The following is a 20,517-nucleotide window of genomic DNA, read 5'->3' on the forward strand; positions in this document are numbered from 1 at the left end:
GCACAGCTTCAGATCAGATTCAGATATTTTGCCAATACAAAATCTGTGACCTTATTTTCCCGGGCTTAACCAATCTTACTACAGTTATTAGAGAACAATCCAAATTTGTAACCTGATATAACAACTCTGAAATTTAAATGCATGCCTCCACTCTCTACCCTCTCATCAAACATATTGTATCGTGACCAAACAGCACGACTGAGGTCAAAGGGAATCAGTAACACAAATTAACATTTACTTCATGCTATGGATCCCTAAAACATTGTGGCTCATTCACTGATCAAATATTATCAACTCACTTTAATGCAGGTGAAATGCTCAACAGGGATGGCCTTGTTTTGTTGTGGGGATATAATCATACATTCACCTCTTTAATTGGTTCTGTTTACAATACAGAGCTCATGCTTTGATACAGTCACCATACTTTTAACTGTGACCTTAACTATGATCACCTTTTTTTCGACTCAATGGTCACAGTGGCAAATCCCCTACACTTACTAATTGGGCATAACCGTTTTCAGTGATTTTTGTTGTTTCATAAACTCTCTTAAATGAATAAGCAAATCACTTTGACTTCGATGCAGATTCTGATCTCCATGAAACTAAGATAAGTAAATAAAGAATAATAAAAAAGATAAGAATGACCCTAATGGATTTAAGAACAGACTTGGGAATTTTGTCAGACTAACAATCTCCGACCACCCTAGTTGGCTACAAGAAACGATTTCCAAAGCACATACACATATGCATGGTCATGATTTCTAGTCAGTTGCATTTTACAATGCACAGCAATCTTTAGATGCAACATGAATGCAAGTGATCAATGGAACAGACAGAGACAAATAGTCTAATTTTAACTCTAGGAGCTGAAGCGAAGGCATGAATGCTTAAGTTAAAAAGGTTACCAACTTAAATTGTTGTTCATCTAAGTTGTGTTGCTCCATAGAGACACAATGGAAAGGAGTCTGGGAGATAATCTTTGAAAATTGAGTTCCTGGTAAATTGTCTGAGCTGTAACACACAGATTTGCTGCTTGTCGTCACAGCAACAGTCTGTCGGGGAACTCGTCCATTGACTGCTTTTGTTGAAAACCCACTCCAGCGGTCATATGGAGTCCAAATCTACTTTGCTTTAATCTAAATGCAACTTTCTTGTTTTCTTGGAAAGAGAGATGCTGAAAAAGGTCTGCCATAGCATTCTGCTTCTTGTACTGCTCACATAGGCCATTAATAATGTGATCTACATTTCAGCTCTGTGATGTTTTGACATGTGTTTGTATTGCATCCTTGCTCAGTTGTGATTATAGCTGGTTGCACTGTCGGTTGCTTTTAGTATTCCTGTAACAAATCCCTCTGGCTGACCTTTGCTGGAATTCAAAGAGTCAAAAACTTCTGGCTTGAGATGGATTTCACAACCAAGAAAGAACCAAGTGAAAATTAATAATCACTCGCAAATGAGTTCCAGTTTCCATTTATACTTTGAATGAACAGAATGGAAAGGCAATGGCCCCAGGCCTCAGTATGTAGAATTGGTTTGTAAAAGTTCTGCTTAAGGTACTGCGTTGGCCTACAACACTGGCATACTGTACTATTATGCAAATAGCATTTCCAATATTGGTAGAGACAGGCCGTCTAATGTTAATTGAATAGTGAAAAGAAAAGTGTGGGAGAGAGAGAGAGAGAGAGAGAGAGAGAGAGAGAGAGTAGAGAGTAGAGTGTGTGTGTGTGTATGGATACACTTAAAATCCAGTGTGCTCTAATGAGACACACAGTACAGACAGCATGTAGAGCGTGGGGTGGAAACCATGACAACGGCCTTGGGCTCTTAGACATGTGGAGACCGAGAGAGAGAACCAGGATGTCATTAAGAACAGTTATATTGTTTAAGAATAGAGTGAGTGATTGATTAGCTTATTTTAGTATGACACACACACACACACACATACACACACACACACACACACACACATAGACAACCCCCCCCCCCGCCCTTACCCACACACCGACACACTCAGATACACATACACACAGTCCCTTTGCACTCTCATAAATGTATACCTTTACCCTAAGACTTCTAAAGCCCTCTCCTTGCGGCAACCTCGCCCACACAGTTACATACCGGTACTGTAAATGTTGATCAGTTTGTGTATGTTTGTTGCATTTGGTTTAAAGTCCGTACAGCACACAAGACCCTATAAGCTGTAGTCTTAGACTTAAGGGCAACGACTGCAAAGCTCCCTCAAATGCACAGGGCTATGCAGAGGGCTCACCAGTGCACCTTAGGTATTTTTGTGATTGGAGGCATGTATCTTCAAAATGGGGTGGGACTGAGTGGAATCAATTATGATACATTATCAGTGGCTGTGTTGGGGCTAGTGTCAATAATCGCCAATCACATCAGCTCCTCTCATCCCTTTTTAAAGCTGTGTACCATGATTTACTGACACTTTGTAATTGAACAGAGTAATCTTCTAATGCTGGGTGCAAACTATCAGCCGGATTGGATCGGGAACAATCGGCGTTGGGTGTGACAGCTGATCGTTTTATCCTGTGTAGTGTGTCATAGTGGACGACAACCAACGCCACATCTGGGGCGACAGAAAGACTAGCATGTTAGAAGATGTTCCGCCACGTGCTTGACTACTTTGACCAATTGAGGCATGGAGCGCTCTTCACCACACAGCAAATGCAGCACGATAGAGACACAACATACAAACATGTTTGAGGTATCGTAGATGTGTGTACCTGTTGCATGCACAAGAAATAAAATGAGAAAAAACGTAAAAGATAGGCCATATTGACAGACGGATGCAGTGGAATGTGACAGAGTTGGGGGATGGTGGAGAAGAGGAAGGTAGAAAAACAGAGCGAAGGGGCTCAAGGGAAAGCTGAAGGTGTTGATGAGAGACGGCGAAAGAGACAGGAGAGAAAACTAACTGTATGTAAGAGGGGAAAAAAAATCTATCAACAGGATTAGAAAGCGCTGACCAATGTGATCACTCATCAATCTCTTTGATTTTGTCTTTATTTCTTCTCTTTTCTCCTTTTTCTCACTTTCTTTATTTCTCACTCTTTTACCTACTGTGTCTTATAATGTCAATACAAGATAGTGTTAAACAAAGACTTGGAACAAATTCCCCATGAATACCCCGAATCCTATTGATTCTTTGCTCAGGGGAGCTACTGATTGATCCATTGTGAGGACATGCGGTGCGATGATAGCACTTTGTTGCTCTGCATGGGTTAGTGTCCTCCATATGACTTTTTATCATTAAGACTCATTTTACAGAGATAGGGTAGTGATTGCATATGTCTACGGGTTATCACCAGTCAGTCAACCGATAAGTGATTGAGGTATTTTTAAAGACCCAACTAAGTCAAATTAGACAGATAATAAAAAGGCAAAGATGACGACTGGGGGATCCCGAGGCGTTCCCAGGCCAGGTTGGAGATATAATCCCTCCACCTAGTCCTGGGTCTTCCCCGAGGCGTCCTCCCAGCTGGACGTGCCTGGAACACCTCCCTAGGGAGGCGCCCAAGGGGCATCCTTACCAGATGCCCGAACCACCTCAACTGGCTCCTTTCGACGCGAAGGAGCAGTGGCTCTACTGTCCTTCACGGATGACTGAGCTTCTCACCCTATCTCTAAGGGAGACGCCAGCCACCCTCCTGAGGAAACCCATTTTGGCCGCTTGTACCCTGGATCTCGTTCTTTCGGTCATGACCCAGCCTTCATGACCATAGGTGAGGGTAGGAACAAAAACTGACCGGTAAATCGAGAGCTTTGCCTTCTGGCTCAGCTCTCTTTTCGTCACAACGGTGCGATAAATTGAATGTAATACCGCACCCGCTGCGCCGATTCTCCGACCAATCTCCCGCTCCATTATCTCCTTACTCGCGAACAAAACCCCAAGACACCAAGGTACTTGAACTCCTTCACTTGAGGTAAGGACTCATTCCCTACCTGGAGTAGGCACTCCATCGGTTTCCTGCTGAGAACCACGGCCTCAGATTTAGAGGTGCTGATCCTCATCCCAACGGCTTCAAACTCGGCTGCGAACCGATCCAGTGAGTGCTGAAGGTCACAGGCCGATGATGCCATCAGGACCAGATCATCTGCAAAGAGCAGCGATGAGATGCCCAACCCACCGAACTGCAACCCCTCCCCACCCCGACTACGGCTTGATATCCTGTCCATAAATATTACAAACAGGATTGGTGATAGAGTGCAGCTCTGGCGGAGGCCAACCCTCACCTGAAATGAGTCCAACTTACTGCCGAGAACCCGGACACAGCTCTCACTTTGGTCGTACAGAGATTGGATGGGCCTGAGAAGAGACCCCCTCACCCCATACTCCCGCAGCAACCCCCACAGTATCTCCCGGGGGACCCGGTCAGACGCCTTTTCCAGATCCACAAAACACATGTAGACCGGTTGGGCATACTCCCAGGCTCCCTCCAGGATCCTTATGAGAGTGACGGAATCCGCATTGTTCCTCTTCAATCTGAGGTTCGACTATCGGCCGAACCCTCCTTTCCAGCACCTTGGAGTAGACTTTACCAGGGAGGCTGAGAAGTGTGATACCCCTGTAATTGGCACACACCCTCAGGTCCCCCTTTTTAAAAAGGGGAACCACCACCCCGGTCTGCCACTCCTTTGGCACTGTCCCAGACTTCCACGCAATGTTGAAGAGAAATATTATTTTGTGAAGCAAATGTTTTTTTCTGCTTTCTATCCTGTTAATTGTCCCCTTCAGATTTATATTGTGACAACTTTGGGTGTCCCCACCCTATGTTGGGAACCACTGACATAAACCATAACTGGTTAGTCCAGGCTTTGTTTGGAGTTCATTTTTAATTTTTTCATACAACTTGCAGTTTTTTTCTAAAACATATTTCAAGTCCATATAACCAGAAGAAATCCATAAACACACTTCTTAACAAGTCTGTGTCCACTAAAGTAGCGTTTCTACACTCATCTATGACAACAAGCGTTGGCGACAGAACCGCTGCTCACCCCCAACCCTATCCCACCATACAAATATGACACACATCACAAACTTGCACACATTTATTTGGATGGTTACAGGCATGGTCTATGATGTAATGATGGACGTTTACAACCAATGCTTAGAGGCAGAGGGTGACGAGGAGAATGAAAGAAAGAAGAAAAAGAGCGACAGTTAGAGAGACACAAATGGTGGCAGATGGAGAAGGCAGTTTACACACACTCACACACAAACACTTTGGGTCTCCAATCAGAGTGAGGCTGGAAGGCCTGCTGTAGGAGAAAATGAGTATTGTTCTCTGAAGGCTCAGAGAAAAAGAAAAGTGAAAAGAGAATTTCCACTGGAAGAACTGAGGTCCTGCTTGAGGCCATGTTGGTGTAGTTGTGAAAGAAGGAGAGAAGATTTGTCATTTACATCCACTTCTCTCTTTCACTTCCTCTCTTTTATCTCTCCCCCACACACACACACACACACACACACACACACACACACACACACACACACACACAACACACACACACACACACACACACACACAAACACTCACTGTGCCATCTGTGCTTCCTTGAGGAGCAGTAAACCCAAATCCTCCCTCACTCAAAGTTAGCTTTTCTGAAAGTTTGGAGAATTGGATGTCCTCATTTGATGTCCTCCTGGTCACTGCAGTTTCAGGCAGCCGTGTGTGTGTGTGTGTGTGTGTGTGTGTGTGTGTGTGTGTGTTTGTGTGTGTTTTGAGTAAAATAGGTTTTATTTGTTATGGTGTCATATTGTTGCCTTCACCTCTTAAACCCAAAATGTAAAATCATCAAATAAAAGGCTTATCTCTCTGATGGGCTCTAGAGGCACTCTCATCTTTGCATCTCGTCACATTTAGATTTTCATGTACTCTACACACTCAGCTAATCAGGTTGATTATTTCAACTAGCACTATTAAATCCTATAGGGGCTGGCCCTTTAAAAGGTCCACATACTGTAAAGCTCACCTGCCAGAGGGTTCCTTTTAGATATTAGAGGCTCTCTCATAGAAACAGGGACTCTAAAGACAGTAATGGAGACCAGATAAGGTGTAAGAGTTGGCTACTGGGGAGGCTTATTTGAGCAGTCCAAACTGTCATTGAATAACCCCCATTATTTCAACCTTCAATTATGATAGTAGTACCAAAAATCCCTATGACAATTTGCCCAAATAGTTTCACCTCAGTCTTCTACCAAAGACGTCTGAAAAGCATAAAATGTCAAATTAAGTTCTCTAAATGGCTTGTGCAGCATAATATCAGCATACCATGGAATTATCAAATGATTTCCACCACATATTCAGAGGAAACAATGCAAATTTTGTTTTGATTGTGAAACAGTGGGTTAGGTATTTTCATTCTTACAGATACATTGATGGAGTTTGCTTAAAGTGATGGTTCGAGTAATTTTACCCTAGGGTCCTTTGCACCATGACCTCGAGCCAACACCCCCCAGAAGCTTTTTCACCTGGGTCTAACATTGGGAGGCAAGCGTAGAGTAGCGTTAGCCTGAATAGCTTAGCGCCAGGCGTTAATGGATCCAAGGTGTCTCTTAACATTACCCTCATTTCTAATTTTTTTTTTTTTTTTTTTTTTTTTAAACTATTGATGGGAATGTTTAGTACACGAAGTTTATGTAAATAACACTTGTCTCGCGGCTTCTGCTCTCTGCTGTTGTTGCTGCTGCTGAGACGAGTGCGTTAGGGACGTCTACAAATTACTACACCCAAAAGAGATGCAACAAAAATATTTTTAGTTTAACTTATTTTTTAAAGTAAGTGCTGTAGTATAACTAGCAGGAGACAAGTAATAATTGAGGTAAGTTTGGAGACATTACCTTATTTAATCATTAAATTAATAAATATTTTTTTGTTGCACTTTCGGTGTAGTAATTTATAGATGTCCCTAAGCACTCTTACCCGTCCGTAGTAACAGCAGCAGCAGAGAGCAGAGAGCAGAAGAGAGCAGGCAAGTGTTCATAAACTTCTGGTGTACTTACAAACTTTACAATCCATCGTTTTATGAGTGCATAACCTATTTGTACTAGTGTAGACGTTTGGTATCATTTCGGGCATCATTAGTGGGGTAATGTTAAGAGACACTTCGGATCCATTAGCCTCGCCGAAGCTATTCAGCTGATAACGCGCCGCTACGCTTAACGCGTCCCCAATGTTCGACCCAGGTGAAAAAGCTTCTGGGGGTGTTTGGCTCGAGGTCATGGTGCAAAGGACCCTAGGGTGAAACTACTCCGAACCATCACTTTAACTTTTGTAGTTAACTTGTCTTTCCTTGTGTTTCTTTGCAGTGATGGATGGGCGGACCGGTATGATGTAACAGATGGCTATGTTAGGGAAGCTGCGGGTGGTATTACCATCAAGCTCCAGTCGGCTGATGTGAAATGGTTTGATGAATACTACCTTAAACTTCGTCCTGAAAACAACCTCAGGAACCCTTGGTTTCCAGAGTTCTGGCAGCATCGTTTCCACTGTCGTCTCAAAGGTCACCCACAGGAGAGCAGCAAATACAACCGCACCTGTAGCAGTGAGTATAGACACAAATAAACATACCTGCAAACTTTTCGCTTTTCGGCGAAAATCGCCGTTTTGAATGGGAAAATGTCATCCACGTGAATCCTGTAGATCCGAAGAGTTTTTATTTGGGGGGGGGGGTCCCGAGACCCGGTGCTAATACGGCACCGGTGCCTTAACAACCGTTATCTACCGGACCGAATAGCAACTTTCTCGGTGCCTTATTTAGGTCCCACTTAAATGCCTCCGCTTCTCTCTGATGCTCCGAAAACGGACGTAAGAGGGAACAGAAACATCGCCGCACGGGACGCTAGTTACGGTAACACTACACTCGACAACAGGTAACGTTAGCCTACCGTTAGCTAGCAGCTGGAGTAAACACGGTTACAATGCTGACAGCTAAACTGTGTAAAAGTGTGTCTGTATTTCACTGGAGAGGATTCCAACAACAGTCACAGATGCGATGCATGCAGTTGCGTTCACTTGAAATTCGCCTCGTCAGCCTTGTGCTGCATTCGAAATTGTTGTAAAATACCCTTTTCCCATCCAGTGGTTGTTTTTGTCGTTTAACAGGAATTAACTGGTGAAATAATTTATTGTTATAAGTTATTATTATATTTATAATTAATAATTTAATTTTGTGAAATGTACTTCTTGAACGCCTGTAGCAGTGAATATGGCCAGAGACAACACAGGGTTTCTGAGTTACAGCTGTATTGTACTTCTGTACAAGTATAGCAGTACAAGTTCTGTACAACAACCATCTATGTATGAAGAAAGAGAGAGGCTGCATTGATTTAGTTTAACATGGCTGTAGTCAGAATCTGCATTTTTATTGACAGGCTTTCATAATGGCCACTATTAATGCAAATAACACACACACACACACACACACACACACACACACACACACACACACACACACACACACAAGCACTGGTTTAAATCTGCAGATATCCCTTGTGGCTGTGAGTGCACCTTCCCTTTATTTCTTTGTATTCGTCTCCCCCCATCTTTCTCTCTCTGTTTCAGTCCCTCCATTCATAGGCAAAACAGTGTGTGTGTGTGTGTGTGTGTGTGTGTGTGTGTGTGTGTGTGTGTGTGTGTGTGTGTGTGTGTGAATATCAAAGGGAGTCATGTATCATGCATTCTAATGAAATGAGACATAAAATAGAAATGAACAGGACACAGAAAGAGGCAGACAGAAATGAGACGTGGAGGTGGGAAGTGGCCTATGAGAATAAATGAGAGGAAAGAGAGTCGTCTTTGATGTCAGGAAAAGAGCATACTGTGTTAAATAAAAGCTAGAAATGAAAATGAATGGTTTCTCTGATATACCTGCCTTTCTTTTTTCACCCCCCCCCACCGAACTCTATCCACCCACCACTGCAGAGAGAGAGTCGCTTCGGCAGCAATATGCACAGGACACTAAGATGGGGTTTGTCATTAATGCCATCTACTCAATGGCATATGGCCTGCATAACATGCAACGGGCACTCTGCCCAGGCTATCAGGTGGGTACTGCTCTGATGGATGAATAGAGGGACATACTAGGACAAAGCAAGGAGATAAAGGAGGGAGATGAAGGGGTTGAAAACGGGAATGGTGGGACAAAAACAAGGTACCAGCTGGGTATTGCTGTAATATTACACTTGACCTTGTTTCCATGGTGGCACAAAAGTAAATGCATCATTGCTGCTTAACTTTTAGAGATTTTGGCACATATTAGTTGTAACATTTTGGGAATAACTTAAGATTTCATCCTTGCAGAATGTAAACTGTAATGTAATATTTCAGACATGGGTTCAATTCTGACTAAACTTCATAAGATGATTCAACTTGGCATTGTTCACTGTGTGTGAAACGTTGATCGGACGTCATGGGATAGAAAAACAATACCTACTACACTGCACATTTCACTTTTCATGAAACGTGGAGAGATGATTGACCTCGTCTGCTGGTGTTTTGATTGCTTAGTTTATCTTTATATTATTATGTGTTAGTCCAACTGCACATAATCATGTTTTGAGTATAGTTAAAACTAATTACAGTAAATTCATATTTTTACTGTTCATATGTCATTGCATTCAGTTCTTTGAATTTTATTAACATAAATGGCCAGTGATGACCAATACCAAAGTTACTCTACTTGTTGACACAACCAAATACTTATAAAACCTTGTAAAGCTGTGGGTTATGATATGATTGTTGGAAATGACATGATTGTTCATGTATTTTAAGGGACTGTGTGATGCCATGCGACCTATAGATGGTGCTACACTGCTGGACTTCTTGATGAAAACCAACTTCACAGGCGTGTCAGGGGAGGGAATCTTATTTGACGTAAACGGAGACTCACCTGGCAGGTACACACTGTAACTCAAGAAAGATTTCATTGATTTCTTTTTTGTGTGGCCTTTTGGCTTGCGTGGTCAAATGACACGACCATGTGGGTGTTAGGCCGGCTACACACTGGCTGCGTTGTGTGAGCGTGTCAGCTGCGTGGCGTGTCGGTTTTTATTTTGGCTCCCATGTTAACAGGTTAGAACTTGCACACTGCCTTGCACATCTCCGGGGCGGCTCGAGCCGTGCCGAAAACGCATGCATGCTAGAAATAGAACCAACGCCTATTTTTCATGCAACATGCAAGCGTGTTGGAAGCATTTCCAGGCTAAATAGAATAGGAAAAGGATGTGTATGTATCATTTTGACACAAATACATATTAATAAATGACATGTTGATGTTTGAACGTCTCCAGGTTTTGACATCAATGCAGATATAAATGTAATTTTCAAATATTGCACCTGTCAATACAAAACGAAACATTCTGTAGCCTATTTTGCCGTCAATACTGCCGATGTTGTCTTTGCTGTAATCACATCAGTATGTATTTATGTTTAACATAAAGTATACTACTGCTTGAGTGCAGTAATCAATGGGAAACCTACATGTGTACAGACAAGGCTAGCAGCAGCAGCGCTGCGTCAGACATGTTTCTGGTGTGTAAAGACATAGTAAAATCCACGCAGCTGACACGCAGCTGACATGCAACCGAAACGCCACGCTCACGCTACGCAGCCAGTGTGTAGCCGGCCTTAACGTGTTGGATGTATACTGTATGTGTACCTTTCATACACAGGTATGAAATAATGAACTTCAAAAAGATGGGGAAGGACTACTACGACTACATTAATGTTGGCAGTTGGGACTACAGAGGCTTGAAGATAGATGATGATGAAATCTGGCCCAACAGAGATGGCATAATCAAGTCAGTCTGCAGTGAACCCTGTGACAAAGGACAGATTAAGGTAAGATGACTCACACAGTTGGTCTGGTTACACGGGGCATTTTTCAAGTATTTACTTAGTAAACATTAAAAAGGTTTTTACAGGCAATATTTTGAATCCAGCACCTGAACTGTTTTTACCATATATGCCAATTTTTAATATGTGGAATAAATTAAACATTATTTTTGCTACCTCTTTTAGATGAATTAAAATGTCTTATAGGCCAGTTAAATTCTAAACAAGATGGGTGTATGACGCATCACAATTATTTCAATCAGGAGAGACTTCGTTGCAGATATGCAAATATTTATTATTATAGATGAGCATGATATGAACATGGATATATGAAATGTACATAGTCTTTGGGGATTAAACTCCATCATAGTAAATATGTAAAGGGGCAGAGAAACAGGCATATTTCCCCCCCCCCCCGATGGAGCCTAGACACTGGTGATGGCGGAGAGGGAACCAGGAGGTCGAACGGAGGACCCGTCCGCCAGAAGGGACTCCAGTTGCAATGGTTGACGAAGCCCGGAGGTGGAAGGGGAGGAGGAGGGTTGCACTTTTGCCTGAGAAGACAGCTGATAGCAAGAGAGGGACATTTAAAGCAACATGTCATTCTGTGATTGGATCATGATTTCGTGGCCAATTCTGATTGGTTTACTGAAGAGTGCACGCCTCTTAACAGCTGAATAGAATTAGGGAGAAATAGTGGTGATTGCAGTCATAGAAGTCTTCCTGAAGGAATTTGTGCTGAGCTTCATGAGTGAAAAAAATAAAAACGGCTCCCCGTAATACAGTGGCTGGTGCATATGAGTTGCAAGCATACTACACAAAGGCCAGTGTCTGGTTGAGAATTTACTTGTGGTGGTGGGTGGCACAGGATGTGAAGGCGTGGCGCGTGATGGCTGCGTTCAGTAATAAACTAGTCAAGAAAGGTTTATGAACTATTTATTGAAAACAATGACTACATAACATTAACAGATAATTAAGAAATAAATACCTATTTACATATTAAACAAATTAGACTAAAAGATGATGCAGATACAGATGAAAATATTGCGATACTATGCTGGATCTGACAAAATTACAGGGTAGTTGTTATTAGGGCTGCACGATATGAGAAAGATATGCGATAACGCTGTTGAATATCGCGATTAAGATATTATTGTGATAAATAAACAGATCAGGCTATTAAAATTTACTCAATTCTGCCTTTCTGCTGCTTTCATTATTGTTTTCATTATTGTGTTAAAATACAACAAATTGCATGTGGAATTTAAATCAAATGAAAGGAAAGTGTAGCCATGCTGTGATTTGTCAATTAAATCTGGTTTGTTTGCCAAATGTTATGGTTCAGCAGATAAAATACCTGATTTACCCGGAGCCCAAATGTTATATGTATTAACAACCTAATACTATACTATGATCCATGCACAAAGTTATGTTTTTATCAATCTCAACACTGTCTCCTCCTAACTCCTAAATCATATAAGACTAAGATTATCTAGAGTAAATTCTTGTTAATTTTCTTTGTTAGATCATTGTTCGTTTTATGAAGTGTTTTAATCCATGTTTTGGGGATCCTGTGCACGCCGTTTTGTACTAACATCATACAGGTCTGTCTTGCACTCACTAAGCAGATTTCTGTCATTCAAACAACTTTGAGTTAATAAAATAAAATGACGGGTTTTATTCGGGCTTGAGTCTATAAATACAATTAATATTACAGGCACGGAGAACTGAGGGCTTGGTTAGCAACAGTTAGTGGTCAGCTCCGGTTAGCTCCATTATAAAGATAGGGAGTGGAGCAGACTGCCGCAGAGAGGGTGAACAACCAGACTGATAAATGACGTTCACAGCGGTGTGGCCGCTGTGTTTCTACGGCTTATTAGTACAGTTAATCCCACGGTAAGACCACCAGCAGCATGCTACTACTAACTGGCTCTGAGCCTGAAGTGAAGTGTTGCCGATGTCATGCACACAGCGCAAGACTTCGCGAGGGGGGAGGGGCTGAAGGCCACTGGTCTGTGTGCGCTGTATAAAATGCATCGTTGATTGAAAAAATATATATATGTAATTCGGATTTTATCTACTTAGGCGGGGCTCAGTCTACCTGGGCGGGGCGCCCAAGTAGAACCTATGTATGGGAAACTTTATACAGTAGGTACACACAGACATTGTGCGCTCTATCCTTTACAGGTCATCCGTAAAGGTGAGGTGAGCTGCTGTTGGACGTGCACTCCCTGTAAAGAAAATGAGTTTGTGTTCGACGAGTACACCTGCCGAGCCTGTGAACTGGGCTCCTGGCCTACTGATGACCTCACAGGTCAGTCTCTGTATGTTTGTGTATGTGGCTGCATGTTTATAACGTGTAGGTGCAATCTCAGAGACATTTCCACTTTGCCAAGAAAATACTGAAGCACTTCAGTGAGCACACGAAGCTACAGTATTTGCTCACGCTCCTGCATGAATATCCTTTAATATCAATGCAGTAGTAGTGCTGCTACTCGAAGGAAACCGTGCAGTGACCACTGATACGTGTGTGCATGTTTGTGTGTAGGGTGTATAGGTTCCAGCATATTATTATACAGGAAGTCCTGCGCCAGTTACAGTACATTAGAAGGAGAGAAACAACCTCTCCGCCCCCCTCCCCCCCCACTCTCATCCCTTTAATTTGTTACCAACATGGTCACCAATGTTTTAATTATTTTGCATCAAGAGCAGCTTTCAATGCAAATGCACTTCAGTTGCAATGCTAATTTATTTCTCCTCCATTGTGTTCAAAGCGGTTGAATATTGCCTTGTTATGCTTTCAGCTGCTCATTATACCGCTTGCTAGCTCCTCACCAAGCTCAATGATTAAAACATGAATGGAGCACGGCGGAAAATTCAGATTGAGCTTCACTGCCAGAGAGAGAAGCATCCTAAACTAAAACAGGCAGCAAACGGGCGAGAAAATGACAGAGAAAGTTGACAGTGAAAAAAGAGGGTGATAAAAAATTAAAGGAGATGTTGAATGTAGTCTGCTATTGCTGTGTGTGTTTTGTGTGTGTGTGTGTGTGTGTGTGTGTGTGTGTGTGTGTGTGTGTGTGTGTGTGTGTGTGTGTGTGTGTGTGTGTGTGACTCATTTCAACAATAAGTACTGCATGTCCCCCAGTGGGGCTATATGGAACAGTAATAATGAGGTGTAAACAAACTGATTGCCCTGTTCCTCAAGCAGACAGTTTGATCTCTCTCCCTCAGGCCAAAAGAGAGAGTAAGAAAGATGAAGAGAGAGAGAGAGAGATAAAGAGGCAGAAGGAATATGACATAGCGCAAGGTCTCAGCTGGCAGGGACAGAGGTACAGTACAGTGGGTGTGAAAACCATAGAAAGCAATAGAACAGTTTTTAGCGACGCAATAGAGCAAAAACAAGAAAAAAAGTAAGAGAAAAGTGATTCAGAAACATAAAGAGAAGGAAAAAGTGAGTCTGAAAGAGAGAAAGAGATGGAGGTGAATAGAGGCTCCGACAGAAGCAATAGCCAGGGAGAGTAAAAGGCAGGATTAGCTTTGGGATTTGAGCTTCTTCACTGATTCCTCAAAGTTCAACAGTTTGAGTCTGAGAGTGTTTGAAGGAGTTTTCCTCAAAACTTTATATCGACTGAACCCTCCAAATGGTCCCCCTCCCTTTTAATGCATCAGTTTGTCTTCGGGTCAACCACAACACGATTTCCTGCAGGTTCTGTGAACTAATTGCATATTAAAATGCAGACCTAGTCAATGCTTTTTGACTGCTCTGAGAAAACCCATGAGGAAAACACTGATCTGGGATTTTCAACCCCAACATCTTGATTTATGTGGGCAGGATTAATTTGAACTAAATTCTCAGCAAGTGCCTCCCGCCTTAAATGTTTACGGGTGGGTGGGCCTCATCCCTCATTGTTAGGCAGAACAGTTACTGTAGTCCTTGTCTTTTAAAGAGGGGGTATGCTTAAGTAGTAAAAAAGCACTACCTCCATGATGTTGAGCAGTTACATTTACACACGCAAGTTATTCCTAAAATTAGGACAAAACGTGATTCAGATCTGTGATTCTGCTGTGAAGCTGCTCCATTTCGACTTATGTATTTATGGTCTTTAAATTACATTATTGGATGGATTATTATTATTATTATTATTATTATTATTATGTTTTACACATACTGTTTAACACACACTTCATTATGTTCCATACCTCACCGTGTTTTAGATTATGAGTTACATAGATTTGATCCAGTTTTATATGAATTGGCGATTAAGCTTTTCGGTGATATAAGCCTGCAAGTGAGCCACATCTTCTGCAGTGTTTCTGTCTGACTTATTTTCTGTTTGTTTCCGTCCCACTGGCTCCCATTCAGCAATTATGCTGCTGTTTATACCCCTGACGTAACTACTTCACTGATTTGATGAACTTCAGTGACCCTGTTAAAGACAAAGTCATTCAATTACTTAAGTCTTTTTTAATGACTCTTCCTCTCTCTGCGATTTGCAGTATTGTGCGAACAAGTGTGTGTGCATGCATGCTTGTGGGTGTTTGTGTTTGTCTGTGAGAGAGAGAAATGGTAAGGGCAAGAAAGAAGGAAGGAAGGAAGGAAGGAAGGAAAGAAGAGAGGATTAAAAAGTGAAGATGCATAGGGACAGAAAGAGTCTACGTGTGTCCCTGCTGCTACAGTATGTCTAGACCAACCAGACGGATAATTTCAGCAAGTGTTAAAACAGTTTATAATTAGAACTGTCCCTTTAATTAATGAAACTTTATCCCCTTGCCTAGCAGAAAGACAGAGATGGAGGGAGGAAGGGAGGAAGAGAATTAGGGAGAAAGGTGGGAGGGATGAGGATGAAGAGAGATAAAGGTGTATATTTTATATAGGTGTATATTAGAGGGGAGAGGGATAGAGTTATGAATGAGGCATTACAAATAAAAAAAGAGTGACAGGAAAGAGATGCAAAGATTGAATTACAGTGGAACAAGAAGAAGGGAAGACGCCTGTTGCGGTTCTTGAATTTGTCTGATGATTTCGGTATCGTCCCTTATCGACATATGTTCCAGAATCTCGTTGTCTCTCTAGTTAGACATTTTGTTTACTGTCTTTGTGTAAATCACCCTCCTCCTTCACCCTTGTATGTTTGTTTTCTTCCGGTTTTGCGTGAGTTGCATGAAACGTCATCAACTCGCCCACTAGCTTGCTGTGAATTTTCACACTTTCATCTCAGTCGGGTTTGTGGTGCATGTTTGGAAAGGGGCTTATAGAGACGCAGATGGAGGGATAAGAAAAAAAAAGGTGGACAGAGAAGTATGTACTGCAAGGCCAAAAGGCATGCAGTCTGAAGAAGGTAAAATTTTCACTAAATGAGCAATAGTGAATGATGAAGCATGCATGCTGAAAAATGGGTACAATATTTGTGTTTTGATAATGGATTGATTACAGATTTATGGTAACTAAATACTCATTCACAAGATGCAGGCTTTGACTGTAGGCAATGCTGGTCAGTCACTTAAGACTTTCCCACCTGGACACCTGTACTAGAGGTGTGAATCTTCACTGATCTCCCAATTCGATTACAATTATCAGGTCTTCGATTCGATTCGCCCAAGCTGCAATACGTAACTTTACACTGGAATGATGAAGTGTTTGGGTTCATTTCTTTAAGGTAGCTACCACAAAGGTTTACCTTTTTTGGATTAGTCATATACCACCCTACTTTTAACCTGCAAATATATTGTGCTGTATTGGAATAACTGACCCCAGACAACTCTTTAACAAGAAAGGTATTGTTTACTGAACAATAACTTAAATGTACAAATAATATTTAGCCGTTAGATTGAATAACAAAAAAAACATAACACAAATCACACCTTTCAAATATGCTAACTGCAATATTTCTTCAAATGATATTACACACAACTACCCCTTTACCCGTTTCTCTATCAGTTTCCACTTAAAACACTCCAGCTACGATTCCTCCTTACAGCAGTTTCAATGTAAAACTTACTCAAACCCTATTAAACCACTGTGTTAACACACACCTACCCACCCACACACGCCGAGAGGAAGAAAAAAAAAGAAAAGTTGCAGGCCGGATGGTAGCTCATGTGGACGTGCAGCAGGACGTTATCTTCAGTGAAGCAAACACACAGAAATCCAACTTACAGTTAGCTTTTAGTCCAAGAAACACAGCTCAAACACGAAAACCAGTCACCAGCTTCGGCAAAGTCCTCTTCATGAGTGAAACACGCTGTCGTCCTCTCCGGTCCAAAATCAGCATCCTCCGAATCAGCAACTCTCCGCCGTTAGCTCCAACTTTAGCTAGTCAGTTAGCTCCAACTTTAGCCAGGCACACTAGCACAACGTTTGTTCTAAACCACTGCTGTTAAACAGGAAAAGTGCCGTAGTGTAGCTACACCTCTTCAGCTTTGTTATTCCACTTAGATCTTCTCCAAGCTAACTAGTGTCTCTCGATGTTTCTCAGTGTTTTCTTTCCTCTTCTCGATTTGCGATTCTCTCCACTCTCTCCGTGTCTCCGCTCAGCCGTTTTGCATGTGTGTGTGTGTGTGTGTGTGTGTGTGAGAGAAACGGGTTAGGCTATTGAGAATGTTATTTTTCATTTGAATATTTATGCCGCGGCTGGAAAATTAACGAGCAACGTCATTGCGTTATGTATTAACAGTCTATGGTTATAATCGATTATGGTGGGCCACTGCATCGATGCAGCATCGTCCATGTCCGCATCCCGATGCATCGATTATTTGATTAATTTCAACACCTATAACCTGTACGGGTTGTCGGTCACCGGAAAAAGCGTTGTACACTGAGACTAAACCTGCGTCAGATGTGGGTTAAAGCTTAAAGTAAAAGGGTAGATATAGATAATGAATAAAGACAAAAGTATGGGTCACTCTATATTATCTAGTTGCTGAGCTTCACACACATCAAATAAAAAAGTATTTTTGTAATTTTGTTTCAAGAACTGCATCTCCACATACCTCTATCCCCAGGCTGTGACCTAATCCCAGTGGAGTACCTGCGGTGGGGAGACCCTGAACCCATTGCTGCTGTGGTCTTTGCCTGCCTCGGTCTAATGTTCACACTCTTTGTCACTGCAGTCTTCATCAGGTAATGAATCTCTCATCTGTCTCAGAAAATATATGAACTGAGAAGAATAATGCAAACAGTGCTAAACTAGACAGAGATACATACTATACACACCCACTTTGCACTTTCCACTCTTTTCTTAATCACAGTTTACCTTTAGAGTGTGTTTAAATTATTGCATATATACTGTATTTCTGCATGTCTGTGTGTCACTTACATGTTTCTACACATAATTGTTGTGTAATGTGTTCAGGTTCCGGGACACCCCAGTCGTGAAATCTTCCAGTAGGGAGCTGTGCTACATAATACTGGCAGGGATCTGCCTAGGGTACCTGTGTACCTTCAGCCTCATAACCAAACCCCATGTCATCCACTGCTACCTCCAACGACTAGGAATAGGCTTGTCACCTGCCATGAGCTACTCTGCCCTTGTCACCAAGGTAAGGATTGAGTTAAGTAGTGAAATAAGTATGAGATGTAGCGTGCAGTAGGGCTGCACAATTTTGGAAAAAAATGACATTTCAATATTTCTTTGCCTGGGATATATATTGCAATATGAAAAAACACAAACTTTTACAAAATGACATAAATAGCTCTATTTGGAAATAATAAATCATTCTCGACTACTTGGGGGATTTTGTAGGGGAGTGCATCTACATAGAAAATGTAGTCGTGATAACGAAATGAGGAGAGCCTCGCTTCCCATAACAATAAACCCTGTCGGACTAACGTTACGTCCCATACACACGCTGCCCACATAGCCACCTGTATTAAAGGGGAAGGGTCGGCCGGTAACAATCATGTAAAAGGAGAACGGTGAAAGTTTCCTTTTCTTTCAAGCAGCAAAAAAGTTGTAGCGTTAAAGTGATGGTTCGGAGTAATTTCACCCTAGGGTCCTTTGCATGACCTCGAGCCAAACATCCCCCCTCCGAAGCATTTTCACCTGGGTCTAACATTGGGAGAGTTAGCTAGATGGCGTTATCAGCTGAATAGCTTAGCGCGGGGCTAATGGACCACGTTTGTTCTCGTAAATGGCCCCACTAATAATGCCGAAATGATACCAAACTTCTACACTAGTACAAATAGGTTATGTACTCATAAAACGATGGATTGGAAGTTTATGAACACTTGCCTGCTCTCTTCTGCTCTCTGTTGCGCTGCTGCTGCCTGCAGTTAGACGAGTGCTTAGGGCCGTCTACAAATTACTACACCGAAAAGAGATACAACAAAAATATTTATTAATTTAATGATTAAATAAGGTAATGTCTCCAAACTTACCTCAATTATTACTTGTCTCCTGCTAGTTATACTACAGCACTTACTTTAAAAAAAAAGTAAAATTAAAACATATTTTTGTTGCATCTCTTTTCGGTTTTGTAATTTGTAGACCCCTATCGTCTTACCTACGCAAATAACAACAGCGAGAGCAGAAGCCAGCGAGGCAAGTGTTATTTACATAAACTTCTGGTGTCGCTACAAACTTTCCAATCCATCGTTGTATGAGTGCATAACCTATATGTACTAGTGTAGACGCTTGGTATCATTTCGGGCATTAATGAATAAGTCATTACTAGCGCGTGGGTCATTACCTAGTATTCAGCTGATAACGCTACGCTAAACTACTCCCAGTTCCGACCCAGGTAAAAAAGTTTCTGAGAGTGTTTGGCTCGAGGTCATGGTCAAGAGGCCCCAGGAGTGTGAGAATTACTTCAAACCATCACTTTAACTGACGCCGTCTGCGATCTGACTATCGCACAGGCGCACATTGCAATGTAGACGATGAAACAAAATATCATGCAGCCCTAATGTGCAGCATTTGTGAGATGTGTAGGGCTAAAGGAATTACCTCCAACGACTTGGATTACCCCTGTCATTAGATCTATGCTAACCTGCCTTGGTCATCAATGGTCTGTAGAGGAGAGCCACAGAAAAGCTTCAGATGCTGGAGAGTCAGTCAGCAGTAGGGATACAGCTGTGGGTGTAAGCAGAACTGTGGACCTAATTAGAAAGAAACAACAGGGGCTATAGTCCCCTGATACTACAGATTGTTATCCCTTCCATTCCTTAATGGTTAGAGCAAGAGGATACGGGTACCATAAAATCAGATCCAGGGCACAGGCCTATCCTACCCCTGCCTCACCATAAGATATTACCTTGAGCTAAATTTTGACTCCTGTGTGCAATAGTTTTTAAGTATTTCTTACAAGTATGTCTGTATACAGACAATGGCAAAAATGTAGAAATACAGATGGCCAAAATATGCTGTAGATATAGTATGTTCAGTATATATTTTATTAAAAGGTCCTGATGGTGTTTGCGATCTGACCTTAGACAAACCGCATTGCTCGGATCCTGGCAGGCAGCAAGAAGAAGATCTGTACAAAGAAACCTCGCTTCATGTCTGCCTGTGCTCAGCTCATCATTGCCTTCGTCCTCATACTGCTGCAACTGGGCATCATTGTGGCTCTCTTCCTCATGGAGCCACCTGCGGTAAGCTTTGTGTGTCTGTTTTTTTATTGTAAGTGGTAGAGTGGCTCGTTGAAAGCTTTAAGAACAGGTTAACAG

At 42.0% G+C, this 20,517-nt stretch overlaps 1 protein-coding gene across 5 annotated transcripts in view; it reads left to right on the forward strand.

Annotated features, from left to right (window-relative positions):
* The window catches only part of grm5b (glutamate receptor, metabotropic 5b), a 93,893-nt gene that overhangs the window by 63,837 nt on the left and 9,539 nt on the right, over positions 1 to 20,517 (forward strand). For all 5 annotated transcript variants that reach the window (XM_039826185.1, XM_039826166.1, XM_039826176.1 and 2 more), the window contains 8 exons: positions 7,328 to 7,563; positions 8,943 to 9,064; positions 9,792 to 9,916; positions 10,691 to 10,859; positions 13,041 to 13,167; positions 17,856 to 17,973; positions 18,206 to 18,392; positions 20,284 to 20,442. In XM_039826185.1, coding sequence (XP_039682119.1) covers positions 7,328 to 7,563; positions 8,943 to 9,064; positions 9,792 to 9,916; positions 10,691 to 10,859; positions 13,041 to 13,167; positions 17,856 to 17,973; positions 18,206 to 18,392; positions 20,284 to 20,442 — 1,243 coding nt within the window. The remainder of the gene's footprint in view (positions 1 to 7,327; positions 7,564 to 8,942; positions 9,065 to 9,791; positions 9,917 to 10,690; positions 10,860 to 13,040; positions 13,168 to 17,855; positions 17,974 to 18,205; positions 18,393 to 20,283; positions 20,443 to 20,517) is intronic.

The sequence above is a fragment of the Perca fluviatilis genome, chromosome 2, assembly GCF_010015445.1.
Source record: "Perca fluviatilis chromosome 2, GENO_Pfluv_1.0, whole genome shotgun sequence".
NCBI lineage: Eukaryota > Metazoa > Chordata > Actinopteri > Perciformes > Percidae > Perca > Perca fluviatilis.